This window comes from Pelophylax lessonae (genome assembly GCF_965119305.1).
Source record: "Pelophylax lessonae genome assembly, chromosome: 10".
Classification (NCBI taxonomy): domain Eukaryota; kingdom Metazoa; phylum Chordata; class Amphibia; order Anura; family Ranidae; genus Pelophylax; species Pelophylax lessonae.
Genome location: NC_138777.1, coordinates 20,922,116 through 20,947,022, shown reverse-complemented (window position 1 = coordinate 20,947,022; position 24,907 = coordinate 20,922,116). Strand labels below are relative to the sequence as shown.

The 24,907-nt window shown below is 45.0% G+C and overlaps 1 protein-coding gene across 1 annotated transcript in view; it reads right to left on the bottom strand.

Moving 5' to 3' along the window:
• Nucleotides 1-24,907, bottom strand: part of SLC67A1 (solute carrier family 67 member 1) — a 114,835-nt gene that overhangs the window by 9,667 nt on the left and 80,261 nt on the right. The window contains exon 8 of the mRNA XM_082269921.1: nt 4,522-4,623. Within this exon, the coding sequence (XP_082126047.1) occupies nt 4,522-4,623 (102 nt within the window). The remainder of the gene's footprint in view (nt 1-4,521; nt 4,624-24,907) is intronic.

The following is a 24,907-nucleotide window of genomic DNA, read 5'->3' as shown; positions in this document are numbered from 1 at the left end:
AAAATAACAAAGTTTGCTCGCTAAAACAATATGGCAGCTCCGTCTTCTGTTTACACAGAGATTGCTTCTCCTTACCCAATATTTGTGAGTACAATTATTCTTGGCTAGAAATAAAGAATTTGTTACTACACGTTGTAGTTGTTGTAGGTTTATAATACGCTGTGTACACAGCCTTATTAATACAAGACACTTACTGAGACAAAAGCATGGGAGAATGGAAAAAATAAAAACTTTATTTGTTCAGTCTGCAGCACAAACAGCGGATCTCTTTAGGACAGGCGGCTTGTGATTGCAGTTCCGCTATTTGAACGCCAAAGCTTTTGACCTCAATGGGATTCCTCCTTCTGGCCTTACAGCAACAATACAAGATGTTGTTTCGGAGCGCCTTTGTAGAAGTGCCGCAGAAGAGTGCTATTTATTGCCACGGTTATTGTGGTATTATTAGGAACCTTTAGAATCTGTACAAATAAACAAGCCCTGTCTTCACGAAAGACGGTGATGAGTTAATCAGCGCAGAACTAAAAATACATTAGCATGTCAAAGTTGCATTCGGGTACCCATAGACGGAAGATGAGACAAGAAAAAGGAGAAGGCGCCTCTAAGTGCAGCTTGGAATACCTTTATGGAGATTAAAAAACTTACAAGATGGGCGAATGTAACGTCATCACTTGGGGTCCATTCCTAACCCTGTGGCTCTATCTTCCAGCAGCAAGAAGGCAAATGTAACGTCATCACTCGGGGTCCATTCCTAACCCTGTGGCTCTATCTTCCAGCAGCAAGAAGGCGAATGTAACGTCATCACTTGGGGTCCATTCCTGACCCTGTGGCTCTATCTTCCAGCAGCAAGAAGGCGAATGTAACGTCATCACTCGGGGTCCATTACTGACCCTGTGGCTCTATCTTCCAGCAGCAAGAAGGTGAATGTAACGTCATCACTCGGGGTCCATTCCTGACCCTGTGGCTCTATCTTCCAGCAGCAAGAAGGCGAATGTAACGTCATCACTCGGGGTCCATTCCTGACCCTGTGGCTCTATCTTCCAACAGCAAGAAGGCGAATGTAACGTCATCACTCGGGGTCCATTCCTGACCCTGTGGCTCTATCTTCCAGCAGCAAGAAGGCGAATGTAACGTCATCACTCGGGGTCCATTCCTGACCCTGTGGCTCTATCTTCCAGCAGCAAGAAGGCGAATGTAACGTCATCACTCGGGGTCCATTCCTGACCCTGTGGCTCTATCTTCCAGCAGCAAGAAGGCGAATGTAACGTCATCACTCGGGGTCCATTCCTGACCCTGTGGCTCTATCTTCCAGCAGCAAGAAGGCGAATGTAACGTCATCACTTGGGGTCCATTCCTGACCCTGTGGCTCTATCTTCCAGCAGCAAGAAGGCGAATGTAACGTCATCACTCGGGGTCCATTACTGACCCTGTGGCTCTATCTTCCAGCAGCAAGAAGGTGAATGTAACGTCATCACTCGGGGTCCATTCCTGACCCTGTGGCTCTATCTTCCAGCAGCAAGAAGGCGAATGTAACGTCATCACTCGGGGTCCATTCCTGACCCTGTGGCTCTATCTTCCAGCAGCAAGAAGGCGAATGTAACGTCATCACTTGGGGTCCATTCCTGACCCTGTGGCTCTATCTTCCAGCAGCAAGAAGGCGAATGTAACGTCATCACTCGGGGTCCATTACTGACCCTGTGGCTCTATCTTCCAGCAGCAAGAAGGTGAATGTAACGTCATCACTCGGGGTCCATTCCTGACCCTGTGGCTCTATCTTCCAGCAGCAAGAAGGCGAATGTAACGTCATCACTCGGGGTCCATTCCTGACCCTGTGGCTCTATCTTCCAGCAGCAAGAAGGCGAATGTAACGTCATCACTCGGGGTCCATTCCTGACCCTGTGGCTCTATCTTCCAGCATCAAGAAGGCGAATGTAACGTCATCACTCTGGGTCGATTCCTGACCCTGTGGCTCTATCTGCCTAGGCCGTCCAGCAGCAAGGAGAGATGGTGGAGTAGAGGAGCCCAGCCAGGGGCAGTTCCATAGTCCGAAGCAGTGATGGAACGCACACCTCGCCCGTTGACCGCACGGGGCGTAGTGACGTCAGGGGGCTGTTACTCGTTTCAGAGCATGCGCAGTAGTGCTCCTTCGTCGGACCATTGACAGGAAGAGAAAATGCCCTGGACATCCTGTCATTGGTCTGATAAAGGAGCACTAATGCGTTGGCTTGAAACAAAATCACCGCCCCCTGACGTTACTAACCCCCCCCCCCCCCCCCCCATGCGGCCCATCGCAGCCTTGGACTGAGAAACTGCCCTTGGCTGGGCTCCTCTACTCCACCGTCTCTCCTTGCTGCTGGACGGCCTAGGAAGATAGAGCCACAGGGTCAGGAATGGACCCCGAGTAATGATGTTTTTTATTCTCTGTGTGCAAATAAAGGTATTACAAGCTGCACTTAAAGGCGCCTTCTCCTTTTTCTTGCTTTATCAGTTGGAGTCTCTTAAACCAATTCAGAGGAGCTGCCCCAGTGTCAGCATGGTACCCCCTGATCACGGAAGCCCATTCACCCACCCCCACCCCCCCCCACCCCCTTTCTCTATCACCATTGAGGATTACATTTCCCAACAGAAGCGCCTTATGTTCCATGTACCATAGACGGAAGATGGCAACAAGTCCTTTTCTGGCTGTGACCCAAGGCTGCCATTGGAAATCTTGAAGCACCATACAACCTACATGGTTAATGTTAGCCTTATGCTGTAATATTATAATAGTTGTGAAAGGTGGGCAATGGGTGGTTTATGGTCCGAAAGGCTGCTCACCAGCAACTGTTGGGTCTTGCTGGACCCCCACAGGAGTTTATTGAAGTTTTAAAAGGATGAAAGCATCACATCAGCTTGTATAGACCTTTGTAACTGGCAACATGTTTCAGGGGCTCAGCACTTCCCTTTCATCAGGGCTAAAAACCAGATAACCACTTGAAGACCAGGCCTATTCTAACACTTTTTGTCTACAAGTAAAAATCAGCATTTTTTTTTGCTAGAAAATTACTTAGAAACCCCAAACATTGAATATATATATATATATATTTTTTAGCAGAGACCCTAGATCAGGGGTCCCCGAATTTTCTGAAGAAAGGGCCATTTTACTCTTGTTTAGAGTTTAGGGGGGGCCAGACTGTGCCAAGTGGGAGTAAACAATGCTCGATCTTCGGTATTAAAGGGAGAAATAGTTTACCTTTAACCAGTTCTGGACCAGAAGGATTTGCCCCCTTAATGACCAGGCCATTCAGGACTGTGTTATATTAACGGAAAATTGCGCAGACGTGCGACGCTGTACCCAAATACAATTGATACGCTAATCAGCCGCTAGGATTGCTTTTAGATAAAATAGCATTGTCGACTGTAAAAAAAAAAAATATTGGGGTTATGGCTAACAGCTGCAGTCATAGCCCCAGTATAACCACTTGAAGCCAATTACGTATATGTTCGTGATTTGGCGTCAAGTGGATATGGAGGCACTTGAATTGGAAAAGCCTTTACCAATCCACATGCCTACATTATCAACTTTTTAGTCCAGATAAAGGGGTAAATGCTGATCCCCTGAAACACGTTGCCAGTTACAAAGGTCTATACCAGTTGATGTGATGCTTTCATCCTTTTAAAACTTCAATAAACTCCTGTGGGGGCCCAGCAAGACCCAACAGTTGCTGGTGAGCAGCCTTTCAGACCGTAAACCACCCATTGCGTTATAATGCAACTCCATAAGGTTCAGCTCTCCTACATCCCAAAGATTGTATTATAATGCGCACAGAAGAATAGGAGAGGGCGCACCAACCTTGAGCATTAACTGGGATAAATATTATTTGAGGTTTAAAAGTAATATACTAACAAGCAATTCAGAGCAACAAGCCTATAACAACTTTCAAATAGAATGACAAGCTGATACCCCTCCTCATGAAAGACCAAGCAGGTGTCTCAGAGTTCTGCAGATCCTAGCGGGTTTCGAGGGTGTCCCCTCTGTCCCCTCCGCTTTTGGGTTTGATCCCTCTATCAGGAATATGGTCTTATCTACTGAACAAAGACTGCTCAGGTGGACATCTTTAGCAAAAGGATTTTCCAATACTATTGATGACTTTGAGCGCCTCGGAGAGGGAAGCAAGGCCAAGTGGTCCCTAGAAGACTGAGACCTGAGCTACGTGCTGAACTTACCTGGAACCTAGAGGGAGTTTGCCAAAAAGACTGGTGCCATAATTTAGCGCAGAAGTGTTTATTTTTTTATGGCTTGTGTAATATTATAATAACTACCCCGCCAGCAACAACGGTGATCTTGCACTTTATTAGATCAATCTCGGGACCTCTGGGGGTCAATGACAGCTCATCATCCCCAGGGGTAAGTAAAGCAGGCACTGTTGGGTTGGGAGGGTGTACGGTGTTAGTTCACCTGTACACTTTTTCTGAACACTTTTAGATTCCTTTTTAGGTCTTTTGGTCTATAGATGTGCAAAAGGCAAAGTAACACATTCTTACCAGACCCAGTCCGACCCCTATAGAAACCGCCATGCTTATTATCAGTAGAGACTCATCAGAAAACCAGCTTGTCAACCGTCCAACCATAAATCCCTGGACAACCTGCAAAATAAAGTCATTTTACATTATGAATTAAGGGGAAACAAAGATCATTTATGTTCTAAACAATAAATTATTTGCAAACCGTTTGTCATTGCCTTAAATGTGAGAAAAGTCTATTTCTTAAAGTCCACCTGAACTTTTAGATTAAATCAGCTAAAAATATTCAATGTGCATTAAAACCAAAGTTTCACACGGGTGCCTCCACTAAGCAGAATCCGCTTGCTCAGTAGGGGATCTCTCCGCTGATCCCCTCTGAGCAGGGGGATGACAGTCCTGCTCTCCTCCATGGGGCAATCGGTTGGAAACGGGCCACCTGTCCATTTCCATCTAATCCGATCCGCCGGACAGACGGGAAATAGGACCACCATCCGTCTGTTTTTGGCAGACAGGATCGGATCGGGCGGCGACGGGTATCAGTGGACATGTGTCCGCTGACATCCGCCGCTCCATAGAAGGGACTCGAGGATCCGATCCGATACGCCTGAAAAACTGACAGCCCGTGTGAAAGGGACATAACAGTTCATTTCCTTTAGAAAGTAGCCGCAGCTTGAGTAGAAAAGCCTGTCTCCTGCAAGCATGCTGTAGAGATGGACTCTTGCACTTTGTATGGAAACAGTGGTCTCTCTGCAGAGGTCTGGGTTATTATGTAAGTGGAAACAGGTTTCTCAGTAATGCTACTACAATTTTTCAAAGCGACTATAAATCTCCTTTTTTTTCTCAGTGATAAATGTGTCAATAAATTAATCACTTTAAGACCGGAAGGATTTTCCCCCTTAATGACCAGGCCCTATTTTGTGATTCAGCACTGCATTACTTTAACGGCTAATTGCGCAGTCTTGCGACGCTGTACCCAAATACAATTATGTCCTTTTTTCCCCACAAATAGAGCTTTCTTTTGGTGGTATTTGATCACCTCTACAATTTTTACTTTTTGCGCTATAAACAAAAAAAGAGCGACAATTTTGAAAAAAAAAAAAACCAATATTTTTCACATTCTGCTATATTATAACATACCCCCAAAAAAATGTAAAAATCAAATTTTTTTTAACATTTTAGGCCAATTTTTCTGCTACATATTTTCGGTAAAAAAAAAAAAATCGCAATAAGCGTATTTTGATTGGTTTGCGCAAAAGTTATCGCGTCTGCAAACTAGGGGAAAGATTTGTGTAATTTTTATTTTTTTTTTACTAGTAATGGCGGCGATCTGCGATTTTTTTGCGGGACTGCGACATTGCGGCAGACAGATCGGACCCCTAACTGACATTTTTGACACTTTTGGGGGGACCAGTGACATTACTACAGTAATCAGTGCTAAAAAAAAGCACTGTAATAATGACCCTGGCAGGGAAGGGGTTAACCCTGTGGGTGCTCAAGGGGTTAAATGTGAGCCCAGGGGAGTGATTCTAACTGTGGGGGGCGTGGCTTGTGAAATGACCATAGAGACCTGCGATCCTATATAGAAGGATCACAGGGGCTCTGTGATCATTCCAGGGAGAAGAACGGTCAGCTGTAGGGGAGAGATCGTGGGTGTCAGGCGGCAATCAGAGCCGCCTGACCCGTGCATCGGCTTCCCCGCTGCCGAGTGGGGGCAGAAGCACGCCGCTGGTGGCGCGCGCTCGCCCCCTAGCTTCCCGCGCGACCGACGTGAGTCTACATCAGTTTGCGCAGGAGAGCCGCACTGCCGCAGTAAAAAGGCGGTGGGGGGTCGGGAAGTGGTTAAAGCTGGGGGGGGGGGCATGGAGCCGCCTGACCTGTGCATCGGCTTCCCCGCTGATGAGTGGGGGCGGGAGACGGTGATGCACGCTCGCCCCCTAGCTTCCTGTGCGCGACCGACGTAGACCTACGTTGGTTTGTGCAGGAGAGCCACCCTGCGGCAGTAAATGGGAAGTGGTTAAGGGGGTAATTCACCCAAAATTGATATTTCAATGATTAATTTATCTTAGGTAGGTAAACCAACTTATAGGTTCTTCTGTCTATTTGGGACTCTATGGATGAGACTTCTGTACTGAGTTCCCAGGTCTGTACACCTGCTGTGCCCATTAGGAGGGGTTCCCACCATCCCTGGGTTGAGTTTCCAGGTCTTTTCACCTACTGTGCCCATTAGGAGGGGTTCCTGACATCCCTGGGCTGAGTTTCCAGGTCTTTTCAACTACAGTGCCCATTAGGAGGGTTGAGTTTTTAGGTCTTTACACCTGCTGTGCCCATTAGGAGGGGTTCCCACTATCCCCGTGCTGAGTTTCCAGGTCTTTTCACCTAATGTGCCCATTAGGAGGGGTTCCCACCATCACTGGGTTGAGTTTTTAGGTCTTTACACCTGCTGTGCCCATTAGGAGGGGTTCCCACTATCCCCGTGCTGAGTTTCCAGGTCTTTTCACCTACTGTGCCCATTAGGAGGGGTTCCTACCATCCCCGTGCTGAGTTTCCAGGTCTTTTCAAATACTGTGCCCATTAGGAGGGATTCCCACTATCCCCGTACTGAGTTTCCAGGTCTTTTCACCTACTATGCCCATTAGGAGGGGTTCCCACCATCCCCGTGCTGAGTTTCCAGGTCTTTTCACCTACTATGCCCATTAGGAGGGGTACCCACCATCCCGTGCTGAGTTTCCAGGTCTTTTCACCTACTATGCCCATTAGGAGGGGTACCCACCATCCCCGTGCTGAGTTTCCAGGTCTTTTCACCTACTGTGCCCATTAGGAGGGGTTCCCACCATCCCCGTGCTGAGTTTCCAGGTCTTTTCAAATACTGTGCCCATTAGGAGGGATTCCCACTATCCCCGTACTGAGTTTCCAGGTCTTTTCACCTACTATGCCCATTAGGAGGGGTTCCCACCATCCCCGTGCTGAGTTTCCAGGTCTTTTCACCTACTATGCCCATTAGGAGGGGTACCCACCATCCCGTGCTGAGTTTCCAGGTCTTTTCACCTACTGTGCCCATTAGGAGGGGTTCCCACCATCCCCGTGCTGAGTTTCCAGGTCTTTTCAAATACTGTGCCCATTAGGAGGGATTCCCACTATCCCCGTACTGAGTTTCCAGGTCTTTTCACCTACTATGCCCATTAGGAGGGGTTCCCACCATCCCCGTGCTGAGTTTCCAGGTCTTTTCACCTACTATGCCCATTGGGAGGGGTACCCACCATCCCGTGCTGAGTTTCCAGGTCTTTTCACCTACTATGCCCATTAGGAGGGGTTCCCACCATCCCCGTACTGAGTTTCCAGGTCCTTTCACCTACTGTGCCCATTAGGAGGGGTTCCCACCATCCCCGTGCTGAGTTTCCAGGTCTGTTCACCCACTGTGCCCATTAGGAAGGGGTTTCCAGCATCCCTGCTGGCTTTGTATTTATTTTATATTTTCGAGAATGTAACAGGAGGAGCTAAAACACACAAAGGTGGACAGGAACAGAATCAGGTATTATGGCAGGAAGAGTTCAATTTTGGAGCGTTCGATCCTAGATATATATGAAGTCCAGGGCTGTCAACCAATCAGAACCCTTGTTATCCATACCTTTTAACGTGTATGTAAACCCTAACGATGAAATTCGCTTATTTGCTCCCTTTTGCTTTGTTAAATATACCACAAAAGATGAACGCTGGAGTTAGCAAATATTGTCTAAATTAATTTGTCGTGTGTATTCTTTCTTGAATCTCAGTGTGCTTTGTGTATTTCTTCTAGATCTGTGCAGTAATCCAGTGTGAGAATTTCCCTCTGTAGTAAAGACCGCTCACTGCTGCTCTCTCTCCTTGTGCAGGGTGACTGGTCTGGTCTCCTCCCCCTCCTGTATTTTTCGGCATGCAGCCTGTATTGGGCGGAGCCTGCTGGGCCCCTCCCACAGCTCTTTTCACTGCACAGGCTATGCACAACACAGCACATTACAAGATAATTTTTGGGTTTGTAAAGACATTTGGTGCACACAAAGTGGATATATATCTTTTTTTTGACTGTTAAAGAATAGATTTAAAACAAATGGTCCTGAGGTTCAGCTTTAAAAGTGTCTAGATATACAGTATCTGTTCTATAAATGCAAAAAAATACCCGTCAATTCTGCCAGACATCTTGTGATAAAATCTTCATGTACATAGTCTATAAACCTGATCTTGTGTATAACAAACAGTAACACTTGAAGAGTTATGATCAACAAACCCTAAAATATAATGAACTTTGATATTCACCACATTGTAAAAATTTTATTTTTTTCATGGTGTAAAAAATGTAAAGTGTTACTAAATCCAGTTATATAAAAAATGTTAGAAAGCCCTCCCCCCAGCTTATAAAAAATCTTTTTATATTAAAATACTGCAGCTATATATCTTGTTAGCTGATCTGTATACTGCGGTCATGTGATACTCTGCAGTGTCCATCTGAGTCCAGAGTGTTCATGTAGGAGGAGATTTCACTGCCTCTTGAAATCCTCTACAGCCTGTGTCCTCATACTTTTATGGGAGGTGGAGCTTCTATCAATCAAGATGTGACATCCCACCCACTGGGTTCTTTTTTAGTTGTTGGGCATGGAGAAGGAGGGAGGGACTGGGCTGTCATTTTGGATATGTATACACACCCAAATGTGTGATGTGAATACCATGTGACTTGAATAGATCAGCTCAAACCAGAAAGCTTTCTTTCCAGCAATAGAGGCCAAACTGAGCATGTGCAGCTGTACTACACTTACTGTGTGTTATCTGGACTTGTCCAGAGTGAAGGTGCATTTTTACACAATGCAGAGGATTAATCACTTAAAGTGGTTGTAAAACTCACTTTAAAGACTTTAACCTATAGGTAAGCCTATATTAAGGCTTACCTAAAGGTGCTATAAATATCTCCTAAACATGCACAGTTTAGGAGATATTTACAGTGCATGCAGCCGATGACGTCATCGGCGCATGCGCTTTGAAGGAAGGGCCACCCGTGCCGTTCCTTCAGAGCCCAGTGCCATGAACGGCGGCTCCCGCGGGAGTGATGTAATCGCGCCTCCGGCCAATCAGATGGCCGGAGGATGCGAACCAAGAAGCAGGACGGCAGGACATGTTGGCCATCCTGTCGCTGAGCGGGCGGCACTGCTTCGTTTTAAGGTATTTCATAATGAGCTAGTATGCAATGCATACTAGCTCATTATGCCTTTGTCTTAACAGGTTTTTTTTTTTCATTTTTTTGGGGGGAGTTTACTTCCTCTTTAACCACTTTACCACCGGAGGATTTTGCTGTCTTACGTCCGGGCCACTTTTTGCAATTCGGCACTGTGCAACTTTAACTGACAATTGCGTGGTCATGCAACGCCGTACCCAAACGATTTACGTCCTTTTTTTCCCCACAAACAGAGCTTTCTTTTGGTGGTATTTGATCACCTCTGCGCTTTTTATTTTTTGCGATATTAATAAAAAAATGCGAAGATTTTGAAAAAATAACAATATTTTTCTACTTTGACATCTAAAAAATATCCAATATATTAAATTTTTGTCATATATTTAGGCCAAAATGTATTTAGCTACATGTCTTTGACAAAAAAATTCTCAATGAGCGTATTTGTAACCGCTTTAAGACCCGAAGATTTTACCCCATTCCTGATCAGGCCATATTTTGCGATTCGGCACTGCAATATTTTAACGGACAATTACGCGGTCGTGCGATGCTGTACCCAAATAAAATGTATATCCTTTTTTTTCCCCACAAATAGAGCTTTCTTTTGGTGGTATTTGATCACCTGTGCGATTCTTATTTTTTGCGCTATAAACAAACAAATAGTGACAATTTTGAAAAAATAACAATATTTTTCAAATTTTTTTATATGAAATTCCCCCCCAAAAAATGTAAAAATCAACATTTTTTAACATTTTAGGCCAATTTGTTTTCTGCTACATATTTTTGGTAAAAAAAAATCGCAATAAGCGTATTTTGATTGGTTTACGCAAAAGTGATCGCTGCTACTAACTATGGGAAATATATGTCATTTTTATCGTTATTTTTTTTAACTAGTAATGGCGGCGATCTGCGATTTTTTTTGCGAGACTGCGACATTGCGGCGGACAGATCGGACCCCTGACTGACATTTTTGACACTTTTGGGGGTACCAGTGACATTACTACAGTAATCAGTGCTATAAATATGCACTGTTACTGTAAAAATGACACTGGCAGGGAAGGGGTTAACTTTTATTGGTGATCAAGGGGTTAATGTATGCCTGGTGCTTACTAACGTGTGTGGGGGGAGGGGATTGTGTGACACAGGGACAGATCACAGGTTCAGCTGTGCTGAATCCTGTGATCTGACCCTGCCTGTCACTTAGGAAATCGGCCCGCTTTGTTTACACAAGCGGGCGGATTTCCACACTCGATCCCCGACGATCGGGGAAGAGCAGCGGTGATCACCGCCGCTCCTCCCCTGGCTCGACTCCCGCTGTGACTGAAAACAGCGGGAGCGAGCCTCCGGCGGCGCACCCGCCGCCCACAAGAGGAGGAGTCCAGCGACGTAGACCGGTCGGCAAGTGGTTAAGTTACACTGTGAGTGCACCAAACATGCTATTCTGCATCTACAGACTGACTTTACTGTTGTGGGTTTAGTAACACTTTAAAGATATTCTGTCACTGCAAGGCCTCATGCACACAGGGCGTTAGAAAAAACGGGCTGCAGACCCACTACCAACACCAGGAAAAAGCAGTTGTAAAAATGTGCTTTTAGTAGCCTTTCCCATTGGCGTTAATGCGCGTTTGGCCTCATTAGCTTTTGGCAGCGTTTTTCTGCCTCTATTCAAAATCAATGGTTGCCTATGAGCCGCCTTTGATACGGCTTTAAGGAGAAGAAAGAAAGAAAGAAAGAAAGAAAGAAAGAAAGAAAGAAAGAAAGAAAGAAAGAAAGAAAGAAAGAAAGAAAGAAAGAAAGAAAGAAAGAAAGAAAGAAAGAAAGAAAGAAAGAAAGAAAGAAGGAAGCATGGATTGAGGGAAGGAAGGAAGGAAGGAAGGAAGGAAGGAAGGAAGGAAGGAAGGAAGGAAGGAAGGAAGGAAGGCAAGGAAAAAGGGAAAGAAGGAAAAAGAGGAAGGAAAGTTAGCGGAAAAGAAGAAAGGAAAGATAGAAGGATAGGGGAAAAGGGGGCAGGGAAGGAAGGAAGAAAATAATGAAGGTAAAACAATGGAAGGATGGGGGAAAGGAGGCAAGGAAGGAAATAAAGAAGGAAACAAAGGAAGGAAATAAAGAAGGAAACAAAGGAAAGAAAGGAAGGAAGGAAGGCAAGAAGCAAAGAAGGAAGGAAAAAGGGAAAGAAGGAAAAAGAGGAAGGTTAGTAGAAAAGAAGAAAGGAAAGAGAGAAGGAAAGGGGAAAAGGCGGCAGGGAAGGAAGGAAAGGAGAGAAAGGAGGAAGGAAGAAAGGAAGGAAGGAAGGAAGGAAGGAAGGAAGGAAGGAAGGAAGGAAGGAAGGAAGGAAGGAAGGGAGGGAGGAAGGAAGGAAGTAAAGCCTCGTACACAAGCGTCGAAAATCGGCAGGGAATTTTCGTCCGACGACTGATCTGCCGATTGTCGGCTTGTTAGTATGATGCTTCTGACAACCGACTTCCGACTTTTCGGCCGAAAAAATTCTGGTGTGCAGGCTATAAAATTTTTGTTGGCCGTCAAAACACGGCCGATTTTTGTGCAGTCAGTACAGATTTCGACAGGGAAAAATCTGATGAGCAAGACTGGGCATGCTCAGTGAAGAAAGAACACAAAGAAAGCAAACCAACACATGACATCACTTCTAAAGTAGAATTTTGTTGGGCGAGAAAATTCGTGTGCAGTCTAGGCACATTCCAACCAACAAAACACCACTCTGGACAAAAGACGGATGATCGGTTGGCCGATAATCGTTGTGTGTGTACGAGGCTTTAGGAAGAAAGGAAGGAAAGGAAGGAAAGGAAAGGAAAGGAAAGGAAAGGAAGGAAAGGAAGGAAAGGAAAGGAAAGGTAGAAGGAAATAACAGTAGAGGGAAGGAAAGTTAGAGGAAGAAAAGCAACGAAAGATAGGGGAAAAAAAAGTGAAGAAAGTAAGGAAGGAAGAAAAAAAAAAGAAAGAAGGAAGAAAGGACAAAAGAAAGGAAAGGAGGAAGGAAGAAGGAAGGGTAGAATATGGGAGAGAAGGAAGACAGGTAAGGAAGAAGAACAGAGCGGAGGAGGAGGAGGCGGTAAAAGAAAGGAAGATTGGCTCAGATATAGACAGATAGATTGGCAGACACAATATACAGACAGACAATAGACAGGGATGAGGGATTTTGCAGTTCGGTTTGCAGGGTGATGGTGAAGATCGTCTTAAAATCCAAAAATTATGAAATTTAATCTGAACCCAACTGAGACCATTATTAAATGTAATAGACACATAAAAGAAAGAGTGAAAACTGATCGCGGTCTTTAGCAGTTTCCGGGTGTAAATAAATCCGGATTTGCGATATTTGCTTCCCCACCAGACGTGGGATCTGGGGCGAGATATCGGGTTGCTCCTTTCCATGCAGTGAAATGTTAGACTTTTCTCACAGTCTGACTAGAAGTGTGAGAACAAGGCCGAGCCATTCACTGCACAGAGAACAATCCTCAGACGATGGGAGTGGGGACCCCGCCTGGATGACATGTACAGACGCATAATAAAAGTGCATTTTACACAGGAGTCGCTGTGTGTAATGTCACCCGTGTGAGCTAACAATAGGCCGCTGCCGTGTCATACTGGCCCAGGAGGAAGCCCTGTGGCTGTACAAAGCCAGGGAGGTGAGCAAAGAGCATGCAAGGCAGGACCACATTCCTGACCGCATTTCTGCTTCCTAAATTCCATCACCGGGTCACACGCCCCTGGAGTTCCCCTGGCACACAGACCCCCCCTGGTCACCGGTCACCCCAGACTTTATATTCAGTTCTAAGGGGATTGTAGGTGTGAGAGTGCAGAGTATGGGAGCTCAACCTGTGGCCTTCCACCTGTTCCAGAACTACAAGTTCCATGAGGCATTGCAAGGCTGACAGGTATGAATGAGCATGACTTGGCATTATGGGACTTGTAGTTCCGCAACAGCTGGAGGGCCACAGGTTGAGCACCCATGGTGTAGTAGAGACTGGGATATCCATCATATATATGAATCTGGAATACTGCCATCATATACACTGATCTATCTGTACCACCTACCCCCATCATATACATAAATCTATCTGCACCACCTACCTCCATCATATACATAAATCTATCTGCACCACCTACCTCCATCATATACATAAATCAATCTGCGCCCCCCAGCTCCATCATATACATAAATCTATCTGTACCACCTACCCTCATCATATACATAAATCTATCTGCACCACCTACCTCCATCATATACAAGGATCTATCTGCACCACCTACCTCCATCATATACATAAATCTATCTTCACCCCCTACCCCCATCATATACACTGATCTATCTGTACCACCTACCCCCATCATATACATAAATCTATCTGCACCACCTACCTCCATCATATACATAAATCTATCTGCACCACCTACCCCCATCATATACACGGATCTATCTGCACCACCTACCCCCATCATATACATAAATCTATCTGCACCACCTACCTCCATCATATACACGGATCTATCTGCACCCCCCAGCTCCATCATATACAGGGATCTATCTGCACCACTTACCTCCATCTATCTGCACCACTTACCTCCATCTATCTGCACCACCTACCTCCATCTATCTGCACCACCTACCTCCATCAAATACATGACTCTATCTGCACCACCTACCTCCATCATATACACTGATCTATATGCACCACCCTCCCCCCAAGTACCACCGCTGTATACACTGATCTATCTATACCACCTACCTCCATTATATACACGGATCTATCTGCACCACCTACCTCTATCATATACATGGATCTATCTGCACCACCTACCCCCATCATATACACTGATCTATCTGCACCACCTACCCTCATCATATACATGGATCTTGCTGCACCACCTACCTTCATCATATACATGGATCTTGCTGCACCACCTACCCTCATCATATACATGGATCTTGCTGCACCACCTACCTTCATCATATACATGAACCTATTTGCACCACTCATCTCCATCATTTACATAAAACTATCTGCACCACCTACCTTTATCATATACATATATCTATCTGCACCACCTACCTTTATCATATACATATATCTATCTGCACCACCTTCCTCCATCATGTATATGAATCTGCAGTACCTCAATCATATACACTGATCTATCTGCACCACCTACCCCCATCATGTACATAAATCTATCTACACAACCTACCCCCATCATATACATAAATCTATCTGCACCACCTACCCCCATCATATACATAAATCTATCTGCACCACCTACCTCCATCATATACACGGATCTATCTGCACCCCCAACCCCCATCATATACATAAATCTATCTGCACCACCTACCTCCATCATATACACAAACCTATCTGTACCACCTACCTCCATCATATACACGGATCTATCTGCACCACCTACCCCCCACATATACACTGATCTATCTGCACCACCTGCCTTCATCATATACATGAACCTATCTGCACCACCTGCCTCCATCATATACACGGATCTATCTGCACCACCTACCCCCCACATTTACACTGATCTATCTGCACCACCTGCCTCCATCATATATACAAGAACCTATCTGCACCACCTACCTTCATCATACACATGAACCTATCTGCACCACTTACCTCTATCATATACACGGATCTATCTGCCCCACCTACCTCTATTATATACACAGATCTATCTGCACCACTCATCTGCATTATATACAGTATACAGATCTATTTGCACCACCTACCCCAATCATATACACGGATCTATCTGCACCACCTACCCCCCACATATACACTGATCTATCTGCACCACCTGCCTTCATCATATACATGAACCTATCTGCACCACCTGCCTCCATCATATACACGGATCTATCTGCACCACCTACCCCCCACATTTACACTGATCTATCTGCACCACCTGCCTCCATCATATATACAAGAACCTATCTGCACCACCTACCTTCATCATACACATGAACCTATCTGCCCCACCTACCTCTATTATATACACAGATCTATCTGCACCACTCATCTGCATTATATACAGTATACAGATCTATTTGCACCACCTACCCCAATCATATACACGGATCTATCTGCAACACCTACCTCCATCATATACACAGATCTATCCCTACCACCTACCCTCATCATATACACGAATCTATCTGCACCACCTACCTCCATTATATACACAGATCGATCTGCACCACCTACCCCCATCATATACACTGATCTGTCTATACCACCTACTGCCAACATATACACTGATCTATCTGCACCACCTACCTCCATCATATACACTGATCTATCTGCACCACCTACCTTCATCATATACACAGATCTATCTGTACCACCTACCCTTATCATATACACTGATATATCTGCACCACCTACCCCCATCATATACCTGGATCTATGTGCCCCACCTACCTCCATCATATACACTGATCTGTCTGTACCACCTACCCCCAACATATATACTGATCTATCTTCACCACCTACCCCCATCATATAGACGGATCGATGTGCACCACCTACCTCCATCATATACACTGATCTATGTGCACCACCTACCTTCATCATATACATGGATCTATCTGCACCACCTACTTTCATCATATACACTGATCTGTCTATACCACCTACCTTCATCATATACACTGATCTATCTGCACCACCTACCCCCATCATACACACTGATCTATCTGCATCACCTACCCTTATAATATACACTGATCTATCTGTACCACCTACCTCCATCATATACACTGATCTGTCTATACCACCTACCTTCATCATATACACTGATCTATCTGTACCCCAAACCTTATAATATACACATATATATCTGCACCACCTACCCCCATCATACACACTGATCTATCTGCACCACCTACCCCCATCATACACACAGATCTATCTGCATCGCCTACCCTTATAATATACACTGATCTATCTGCATCACTTTACAGAGCACACTGAACTTTTACTCCAGTCCCTGTGATATTATGTAATTAAATGTCATCTTATTAGTACAGTCATACAAGGATGTACAATCCCGAGTGCCAATCTGGGTGGAAGTGGAATGAACTTCAGGAATACTTGTCTGGAAGAAAGGAAGAAAGGAAGGATAGAGGGTAGCAAGGAAGAATGGAGGGATAGAGTAGAGGAATGAGGATAGATAGAGGGAGAGAGAGAAGACAGGAAGGGAGGTTGGACAGAATGGTAGAGACAAGTAAGATAAAAAGCAAGGAGGAGTAGAAGAAAGGAGAGAAGGCAGGATAGAGGGAAGAAATAAATGAAGGAAGGATAAAGGAAAGGAGGGAAGAAAAGAAGGAAAGCGGGAAGGAAGGAAGGAAGGAAGGAAGGAGGGATAGATGGATGAAGGATAGTGAGAGAAGAAGGAAGGAGAGAATGAAAGAGGAAGTAAACTTCCTCTGCAGACATTTACCTATAGGTAAGCCTATAATAAGCCTATAGGTCACAGGTGTCAAACACAAGGCCCGCGGGCCGAATCCGGCCCTCCAGGCCATTTTATATGGCCCTCGCACCTCTCCTGTAGCTGCAGGAGAGCTCCAGTCCTCCTCTGGTCCTCCTTCAGACCCGGTACTTTCTACTTTCCAGCAATGCCACCAGCTTCTTCCCAGAAGCAGCAGCACAAGATAAGGGTGGTGGACTGTGATGTAAGCGAGGGTGGGGGACTCAACTTTTAATGGTGGAGAGGCTCTTGACGTCCTATGTAAGGGTAGGGGATACTCTTGACATCTAGTCTTACAGATACAACCGGCCCTTTTGAGGGCAATCATAATGCTGATGCGGCCCGCGATTAAATTGAGTTGGACACCCCTGCTATAGGTAGTGAAAATATCTCCTAAACATGCACCGTTTAGGAGATATTTACATTACATGCAGCCAGTGCAGCCACTGCATTTTTGTGCTGAAAATTACTATTTTTTTTATTTTATTTTGCAATACCTGTGCAACTGTTTATCAAATGCATGTTTTCTAGGAAAAAACACTAAAATGATTAGCTGCTGTATCGGGGGAAATGACAGCTCTGAACCTGGAGGTGATGTAAAGTGGTTGTAAAGGAGTTTTTTTTTTTAAATAACAGAGGGGCTCTAATCCTCCCTTTTTTTGGGTCCCCATCCAGCGCTTCTGGTTCCTCCTTCCCTGCTGGTGACTCCAATAGAAAACTAATTCCCATGGCGGCACTCGTGCAGGTTTTCTCCCGAGCTCCGCTACTGTATCCACTGACACAGACAGCATGACTCAAACCCCCCCCCCCCTCATCACTAGAGTTGATTGACAGGAACTGGAGCCAATAAATAGCCAACTCCAGCTGCTATATACCTGCAGGGAGGAGGGACAGAGCCAGGAAAGCCGCAGGTCTCATGCACAGTGCTGGATCATAATGGGGTTTGAGGTACGTAAGTATAAGGGAGGCGTGGGTGTGAGTCTGTGACAGAGAAGGTTTTTTCCCTTAATGCATAGAATGTATTAACCAGTTCTGGACCGCCCACCGCAGTATTAATGCGGCAGGCAGCCCCTCCTACTAAGTCGGTCGCGTGCCTGGCGCTAGGAGGCGAGTATGTGCCGCCAGTGGAGCGCTCCCACCCCCCCTCGGCAGCAGGGATGCCTATGCATGGGGCCGGCGGCCGCAATTGCAGCCGGCCACCTGTGATTGCTCCCCGCTGAGAGAGAAGAACCGTCAGCTGTTGTAAACACAGCTGACCGTTCTTCTCTCTGGAATGATCACAGAGCTCCTGTGATCCTTCTATATAGGATCACAGGTCTCTGTGATCATTTCAAAAGCCCCTCCCCCCACAGTTAGTAACCACACACCTAGGCTTACATTTAACCCTTTGCTCAACTCTAGGTTAACCCCTTCCCTGCCAGTGTCATTACTACAGTAACAGTGCAAATTTTTAGCACTGATTATTGTAGTAATGTCACTGGTCCCCCCCAAAAGTGTAAAAAATGGCAGTTAGGGGTCCGATCTGTCCGCCGCAATGTCGCAGTCCCGCTAAAAAACGCAGATTGCCGCTATTACTAGTGAAAAACAGCCAAAACAATAAAAATGACATACAGTGCCTTGCAAAAGTATTTGGCCCTTTTGAACTTTTCAACCTTTTGCCACATTTCAGGCTTCAAACATAAAGATATAAAACTGTAATTTTTTGTGAAGGCCATGTTTACCACTGTTTGGCATCCCCTCTTCTTTTTATAACAGTCTGCAAATGTCTGGGGACTGAGGAGACAAGTTGCTGAAGTTTAGGAATAGGAATGTTGTCCCATTCTTGTCTAATACAGGCTTCTAGTTGCTCAACTGTTTTAGGTCTTCTTTGTCGCATCTTCCTCTTTATGATGCGCCAAATGTTTTCTATGGGTGAAAGATCTGGACTGCAGGCTGGCCATTTCAGTAACTGAGCGCTGATAACAACTTGGGTTGTCCTTGTCCTATTTAGTCCGGATGACATGGCGTCCCAGTTTTCCAAAAAGAACTTCAAATTTTGATTCATCTGACAGCAGAACAGTTTTCCACTTTGCCACAGTCCATTGTAAATGAGCCTTGGCCCAGAGAAAACGCCTGCGCCTCTGGATCATGTTTAGATTAGGCTTCTTTTTTGGCCTATAAAGTTTTAGCCGGCAACGGCGAATGGCGCGGTGGATTGTGTTCACCGACAATGTTTTCTGGAAGTATTCCTGAGCCCATGTTGTGATTTCCATTACAGTGGCATTCCTGTATGTGATGCAGTGCCGTCTAAGGGCCCGAAGATCACCGCCATCCAGTATGGTTTTCCGGTCTTGACCCTTACACACAGAGATTGTTCCAGATTCTCTGAATCTTTGGATGATATTATGCACTGTAGATGATGATAACTTCAAACTCTTTGCAATTTTTCTCTGAGAAACTCCTTTCTGATATTGCTCCACTATTTTTCACCGCAGCATTGGGGGAATTGGTGATCCTCTGCCCGTCTTGACTTCTGAGAGACACTGCCACTCTGAGAGGCTCTTTTTATACCCAATCATGTTGCCAATTGACCTAATAAGTTGCAAACTGTTCCTTATATGTACATTTAACTTTTTCTGGCCTCTTATTGCTACCTGTCCCAACTTTTTTGGAATGTGTAGCTCTCATGAAATCGAAAATGAGACAATATTTGGCATGACATTTCAAAATGTCTCACTTCAAACATTATAGTTACATAGTTAGTGAGGTTGAAAAAAGACATCAGTCCATCCAGTTCAACCTATGATGTGTGTGTGTGTTTGCTTTTAACCGTACATTGTATACCCCTGTATGTTGTACATTGTATACCCCTGTATGTTGTGGTCTCTAAGGTGCCCATCTAATAGTTTTTTGAAACTATCAATGCTCCCTGCTGATACGACTGCTTGTGCAAGAGAATTCCACATCCTTACTGCTCTTACAGTGAAGAACCCCTTACGCATTTTAAGGTTAAACCGCCTTTCCTCTAGTTTTAGTGAGTGGCCACGTGTCTTATTGTATCTCCTCTCTCTGAATAGTTTGTTCCTTATGCTCGGGTCACCAGTACAGTATTTGTACATTGATATCATATCCCCCCTCTATCGTCTCTTCTCCAGAGAGAATAGGTTCAGTGCTTGTAGTCTTTCCTCATAGCTGATGTCCTCCATTCCCCTAATTATTTTTGTTGCCCTTCTCTGGACTCTCTCCAGTTCCAGCACATCCTTCCTGAGGACCGGTGCCCAGAACTGGACAGCATACTCCAGATGTGGCCGGACCAGAGTCTTGTAGAGTGGGAGAATAATCTCTTTATTTCTGGAGTGAATCCTCTTTTTTATACATCCCAGTATTCTGTTGGCTTTGCTTGCAGCGGCTTGGTATTGCATGCCACTGCCAAGCCTGTTGTCTACCAGTACCCCCAGGTCCCTTTCCATCCTAGACTCACCCAGAGGTTCCCCCCCTAGTGAGTAGCTTGCTTTCTGGTTTCTGGCCCCCAAGTGCATTACTTTACATTTTTCAACATTAAACCTCATCTGCCATGTAGTTGCCCACCCCGTTATTTTGTTCAGGTCCGCTTGTAAGGTTTCCACATCCTGCATAGAAGATATTGGCAAGCTTACATTTGATATGTTATCTATATTATATTGTGAATAAAATATAAGTTTATGAGATTTGTAAATTAGTCCATTACTTTTTTACTCACAATTTGTACAGTGTCCCAACTTTTTTTGAATTGGGTTTGTAAAATGGCCTGGTCATTAAGGGGGCAAATCCTTCCGGTCCAGAACTGGGTAAAGTAAAAAAACTAGAGGCTTTAGAAACACTTTAATACAAGTAGTTTCCAGGTTCATTTGTCGCAGTGTAAATTGGCGAACATCTGTCCCCCAAGCGGCTCAGGCTCTTAATGTTTTGTTCTTTGCTGCAGCTTCTACACGTAGAGACGCATGCTTTTAACTTCTAATATGTGAGTGTCTAATTTGGACTTTGTTTATTTATATACAGAATTTACTTATGGCCATAAGGCATTTAAGGATATTTTGATTATTTCTTTTTGGACTTTTTCGTATGTTCACCCTCTTTGTTTCACTTTTTTTTAGAAGTGCTGCACTTTTAAATGAGAACATAAAAAATATATAAAAAACAATGGCCTGAATTTAGATCAGTAAAAAAAAAAACCCCCCAAAAAACCGCATGAATACTTAAAAAGTAAACATGGTATTTTTAGACATCGGTGTGCAAGAGGCCTTAAGGGGATTGCAAACGCAGAAGGTTTTTATCGCATTCTATGTGTGTAGTATGCAGAAAACCCCCTAATACTTACCTGAGCCGATCTTTATCCAGCGATGTTGCAGGAGTTTCTCAGCTGCCCAGGACTCCCCTCCTCATTGGCAGTGTGATTGGCTCCCACTGCTGTCAACCAAACTCAGTCAGTCAATCAGGAGAGCGAGGGGGTGGGGCCGGTTTGCAGCTCCGTGTCTGAATAGACACAGGGAGCTTTGACTCGGCTCGGGTTCCCCCATAGCAAGCTGCTTGCTGTGGGGGCACTCAACAGGAGGGAGGGGCCAAGGAGCACAGAAGAGGGACCAGAGAAGAGGAGGATCTGAGCTTCTCTGTGCAAAACCAACTGCATAGAGTAGGTAAGTATAACATGTTTGTTATTAAAAAAAAAAAAAAAAGTGACTTTACAATCACTTTAATGTATCCCACTGGAAAGATTTCCTAGTTTACTCAGTCTGTTACCTTTTGTGCCTTTATATATTGTTGCTTGAAATGTTTTTGGACTACAGAACACCTCCCCCCTTTCCCTCATCTCCCTAACATGGGGGGGGGGGGGGGTCTGTGGTCCTGACATGTCCTGCTAACATTGCCTGTGAGCATGAGAGTGCATAGGACAATAATGGATTTATGGCAGGATCAACAGGTATTTTTAATGGTATGTGTCAATGGTATACTTATTAGACGAGAAAGGAGCAAATCAGAGAAGTTCATTGTTGGGGGTTACATACCTTTTGAGTTCACAGAGATCTTTTTTTTTTTTTTTTCTTTATTCAGTTGAACTTTGTAGTCTTTGAAGCACCAACAAAGAAAAATATCAGCTTGTCAGGAATGCGTTCCGTCAATTGTAAACAAAAGAGGAAGGAAATGAGCTTTGCGTGAAATAAAAACCACCCTGATCTCTGTGTACATGCCGGGGGCCAATTCAGCCAAAACACAGACTCTCCTTTCACAGCGTCCATAAAGGGCCACACCAATAACAGGGACCCCCTGTGTGCCGGGGAAGGGGGTCATAATATAGACATTCGCCTCCTATACCTACATGGATACAGGAGGAAAAAATAATAACCAGAACAGCGTCTTCAGCCAAACGTGAATCCAGCTATACAAGGGAATAAACACATCACCGGCCATAATCGGGAGTGACGCCGGGGGCGACTTCTCGTTGATTTGGGTGGATGTCATATGACATCCTCCAAGGATGTGCCCTGCATGGGGCTGCCTAGCGGCGCAATCTATCACTGGCTGCGTCCACCGACCTATAGAGCAGTGATGGCAAACCTTGGCACCCCAGATGTTTTGGAACTACATATCCCATGATGCTCAGCTACACTGCAGAGTGCATGAGCGTCAGGGGAAATGTAGTTCCAAAACATCTGGGTTGTATACAAAATAAGTCGCGCTGATTGAAAGATGAACAGATCAATGTCCAAAAACTAAAACGAAAAATGTGTAACTGAGTAAATCAAGTCCCAGTGCAAAGTCCTAGTGAAGTAGGTAGGTGAACTCCAAATTGATGTGACTAATAAATCCACACTTGGAAATCCGAAAACTGATAGGTGATGTGCTTACCAGACTAAGGGCTCTTTCACACGTGCGATCCGATCAGATCCGCCTGTCCGTTTTTTAGGCGGATCTGATCGGATCCTCCATGCAGCTCTATGGGGCAGCGGGTGTCAGCGGAGACATCTCCGCTGACACCCGCTGCCATCCGCATCCGATCCTGTGCTTGAAATCTGGATGGATGGAAACCCTATTTTTCCATCCGTTCAGTAATCGGAGCGGATCGGATCTGATGAGAGCGGACAAGCTGTCCGCTCTCATCCGATCCCCCATAGAGGGCAGCGGGGGCTGTGACATCTCCCTCTCCGCTCTGCAAGCAGAGACGGAGCTGTCATCCGCCCGGCTCAGCGGGGATCGCGGATCGATCCCCGCTGAGCAACACGGATCTGCCTACGGAGCAGACCGTGTGAAAGAGCCCTAACAGTATAGAATTGCAGAAATAAATCGTGAATAAGTGAACTTGATTGGAGAAACTCATGTGATGAACTCCCCAGGAAAGGTCATAAATTCATGGAAAAAAGAAAAACGCCATAGCATAATACCACAAGGATAACTTAATCCTTATACACCCTAATTTACACCGTGCAAAGGTGTATAATCCATCACCAATTGTCAAGCTGCTTACCAGAAGAAATAATTGTGCAGATATGTAACACTCTCCAAATGAGTGACCATGGAGAAGGATAGGAAAAAACAGTTGGAAAAATAACCACCACCAATATGACAGCCGCTTACCAGATGGAAGGTGGGTGAAGGCAGATATAGATGAATCTCAGATATACCTGGACCACCAACAATGACACTAAGGGCCTCTTACCAAACTCAGATAATATATGCACAATGTATGATGTTAGCCGATCCAATTCACCGACTTTCTCCACCGGTGGTTAACTCACACAGCAGAGTCCGGGTAAAGATGATCCCAAAGGATAAGCCAAAAAAATCCCAGTGGGTGGACAATCAATCCCAAATAGAAGAGAGAAGAACGCCAATAGTGTAAAACGTACCACTAGTTTATTGGTTAAAAGAGAGACACTTACATTCGGTTAAAAGCAGAGGAGCATGAAAAGCCGCCGGCCGGACGGCAAGGCACATCCGCTCGCTTGAAACACTTCCAGGGATGACGTCAGCACGCCGTCTCTCTTTTAACCAATAAACTAGTGGTACGTTTTACACTATTGGCGTTCTTCTCTCTTCTATTTGGGATTGATTGTCCACCCACTGGGATTTTTTTGGCTTATCCTTTGGGATCATCTTTACCCGGACTCTGCTGTGTGAGTTAACCACCGGTGGAGAAAGTCGGTGAATTGGATCGGCTAACATCATACATTGTGCATATATTATCTGAGTTTGGTAAGAGGCCCTTAGTGTCATTGTTGGTGGTCCAGGTATATCTGAGATTCATCTATATCTGCCTTCACCCACCTTCCATCTGGTAAGCGGCTGTCATATTGGTGGTGGTTATTTTTCCAACTGTTTTTTCCTATCCTTCTCCATGGTCACTCATTGGGAGAGTGTTACATATCTGCACAATTATTTCTTCTGGTAAGCAGCCTCACAAGTGGTGATGGATTATACACCTTTGCACGGTGTAAATTAGGGTGTATAAGGATTAAGTTATCCTTGTGGTATTATGCTATGGCGTTTTTCTTTTTTCCATGAATTTATGACCTTTCCTGGGGAGTTCATCACATGAGTTTCTCCAATCAAGTTCAGTCATTCACGATTTATTTCTGCAATTCTATACTGTTAGTCTGGTAAGCACATCACCTATCAGTTTTCGGATTTCCAAGTGTGGATTTATTAGTCACATCAATTTGGAGTTCACCTACTTCACTAGGACTTTGCACTGGGACTTGATTTACTCAGTTA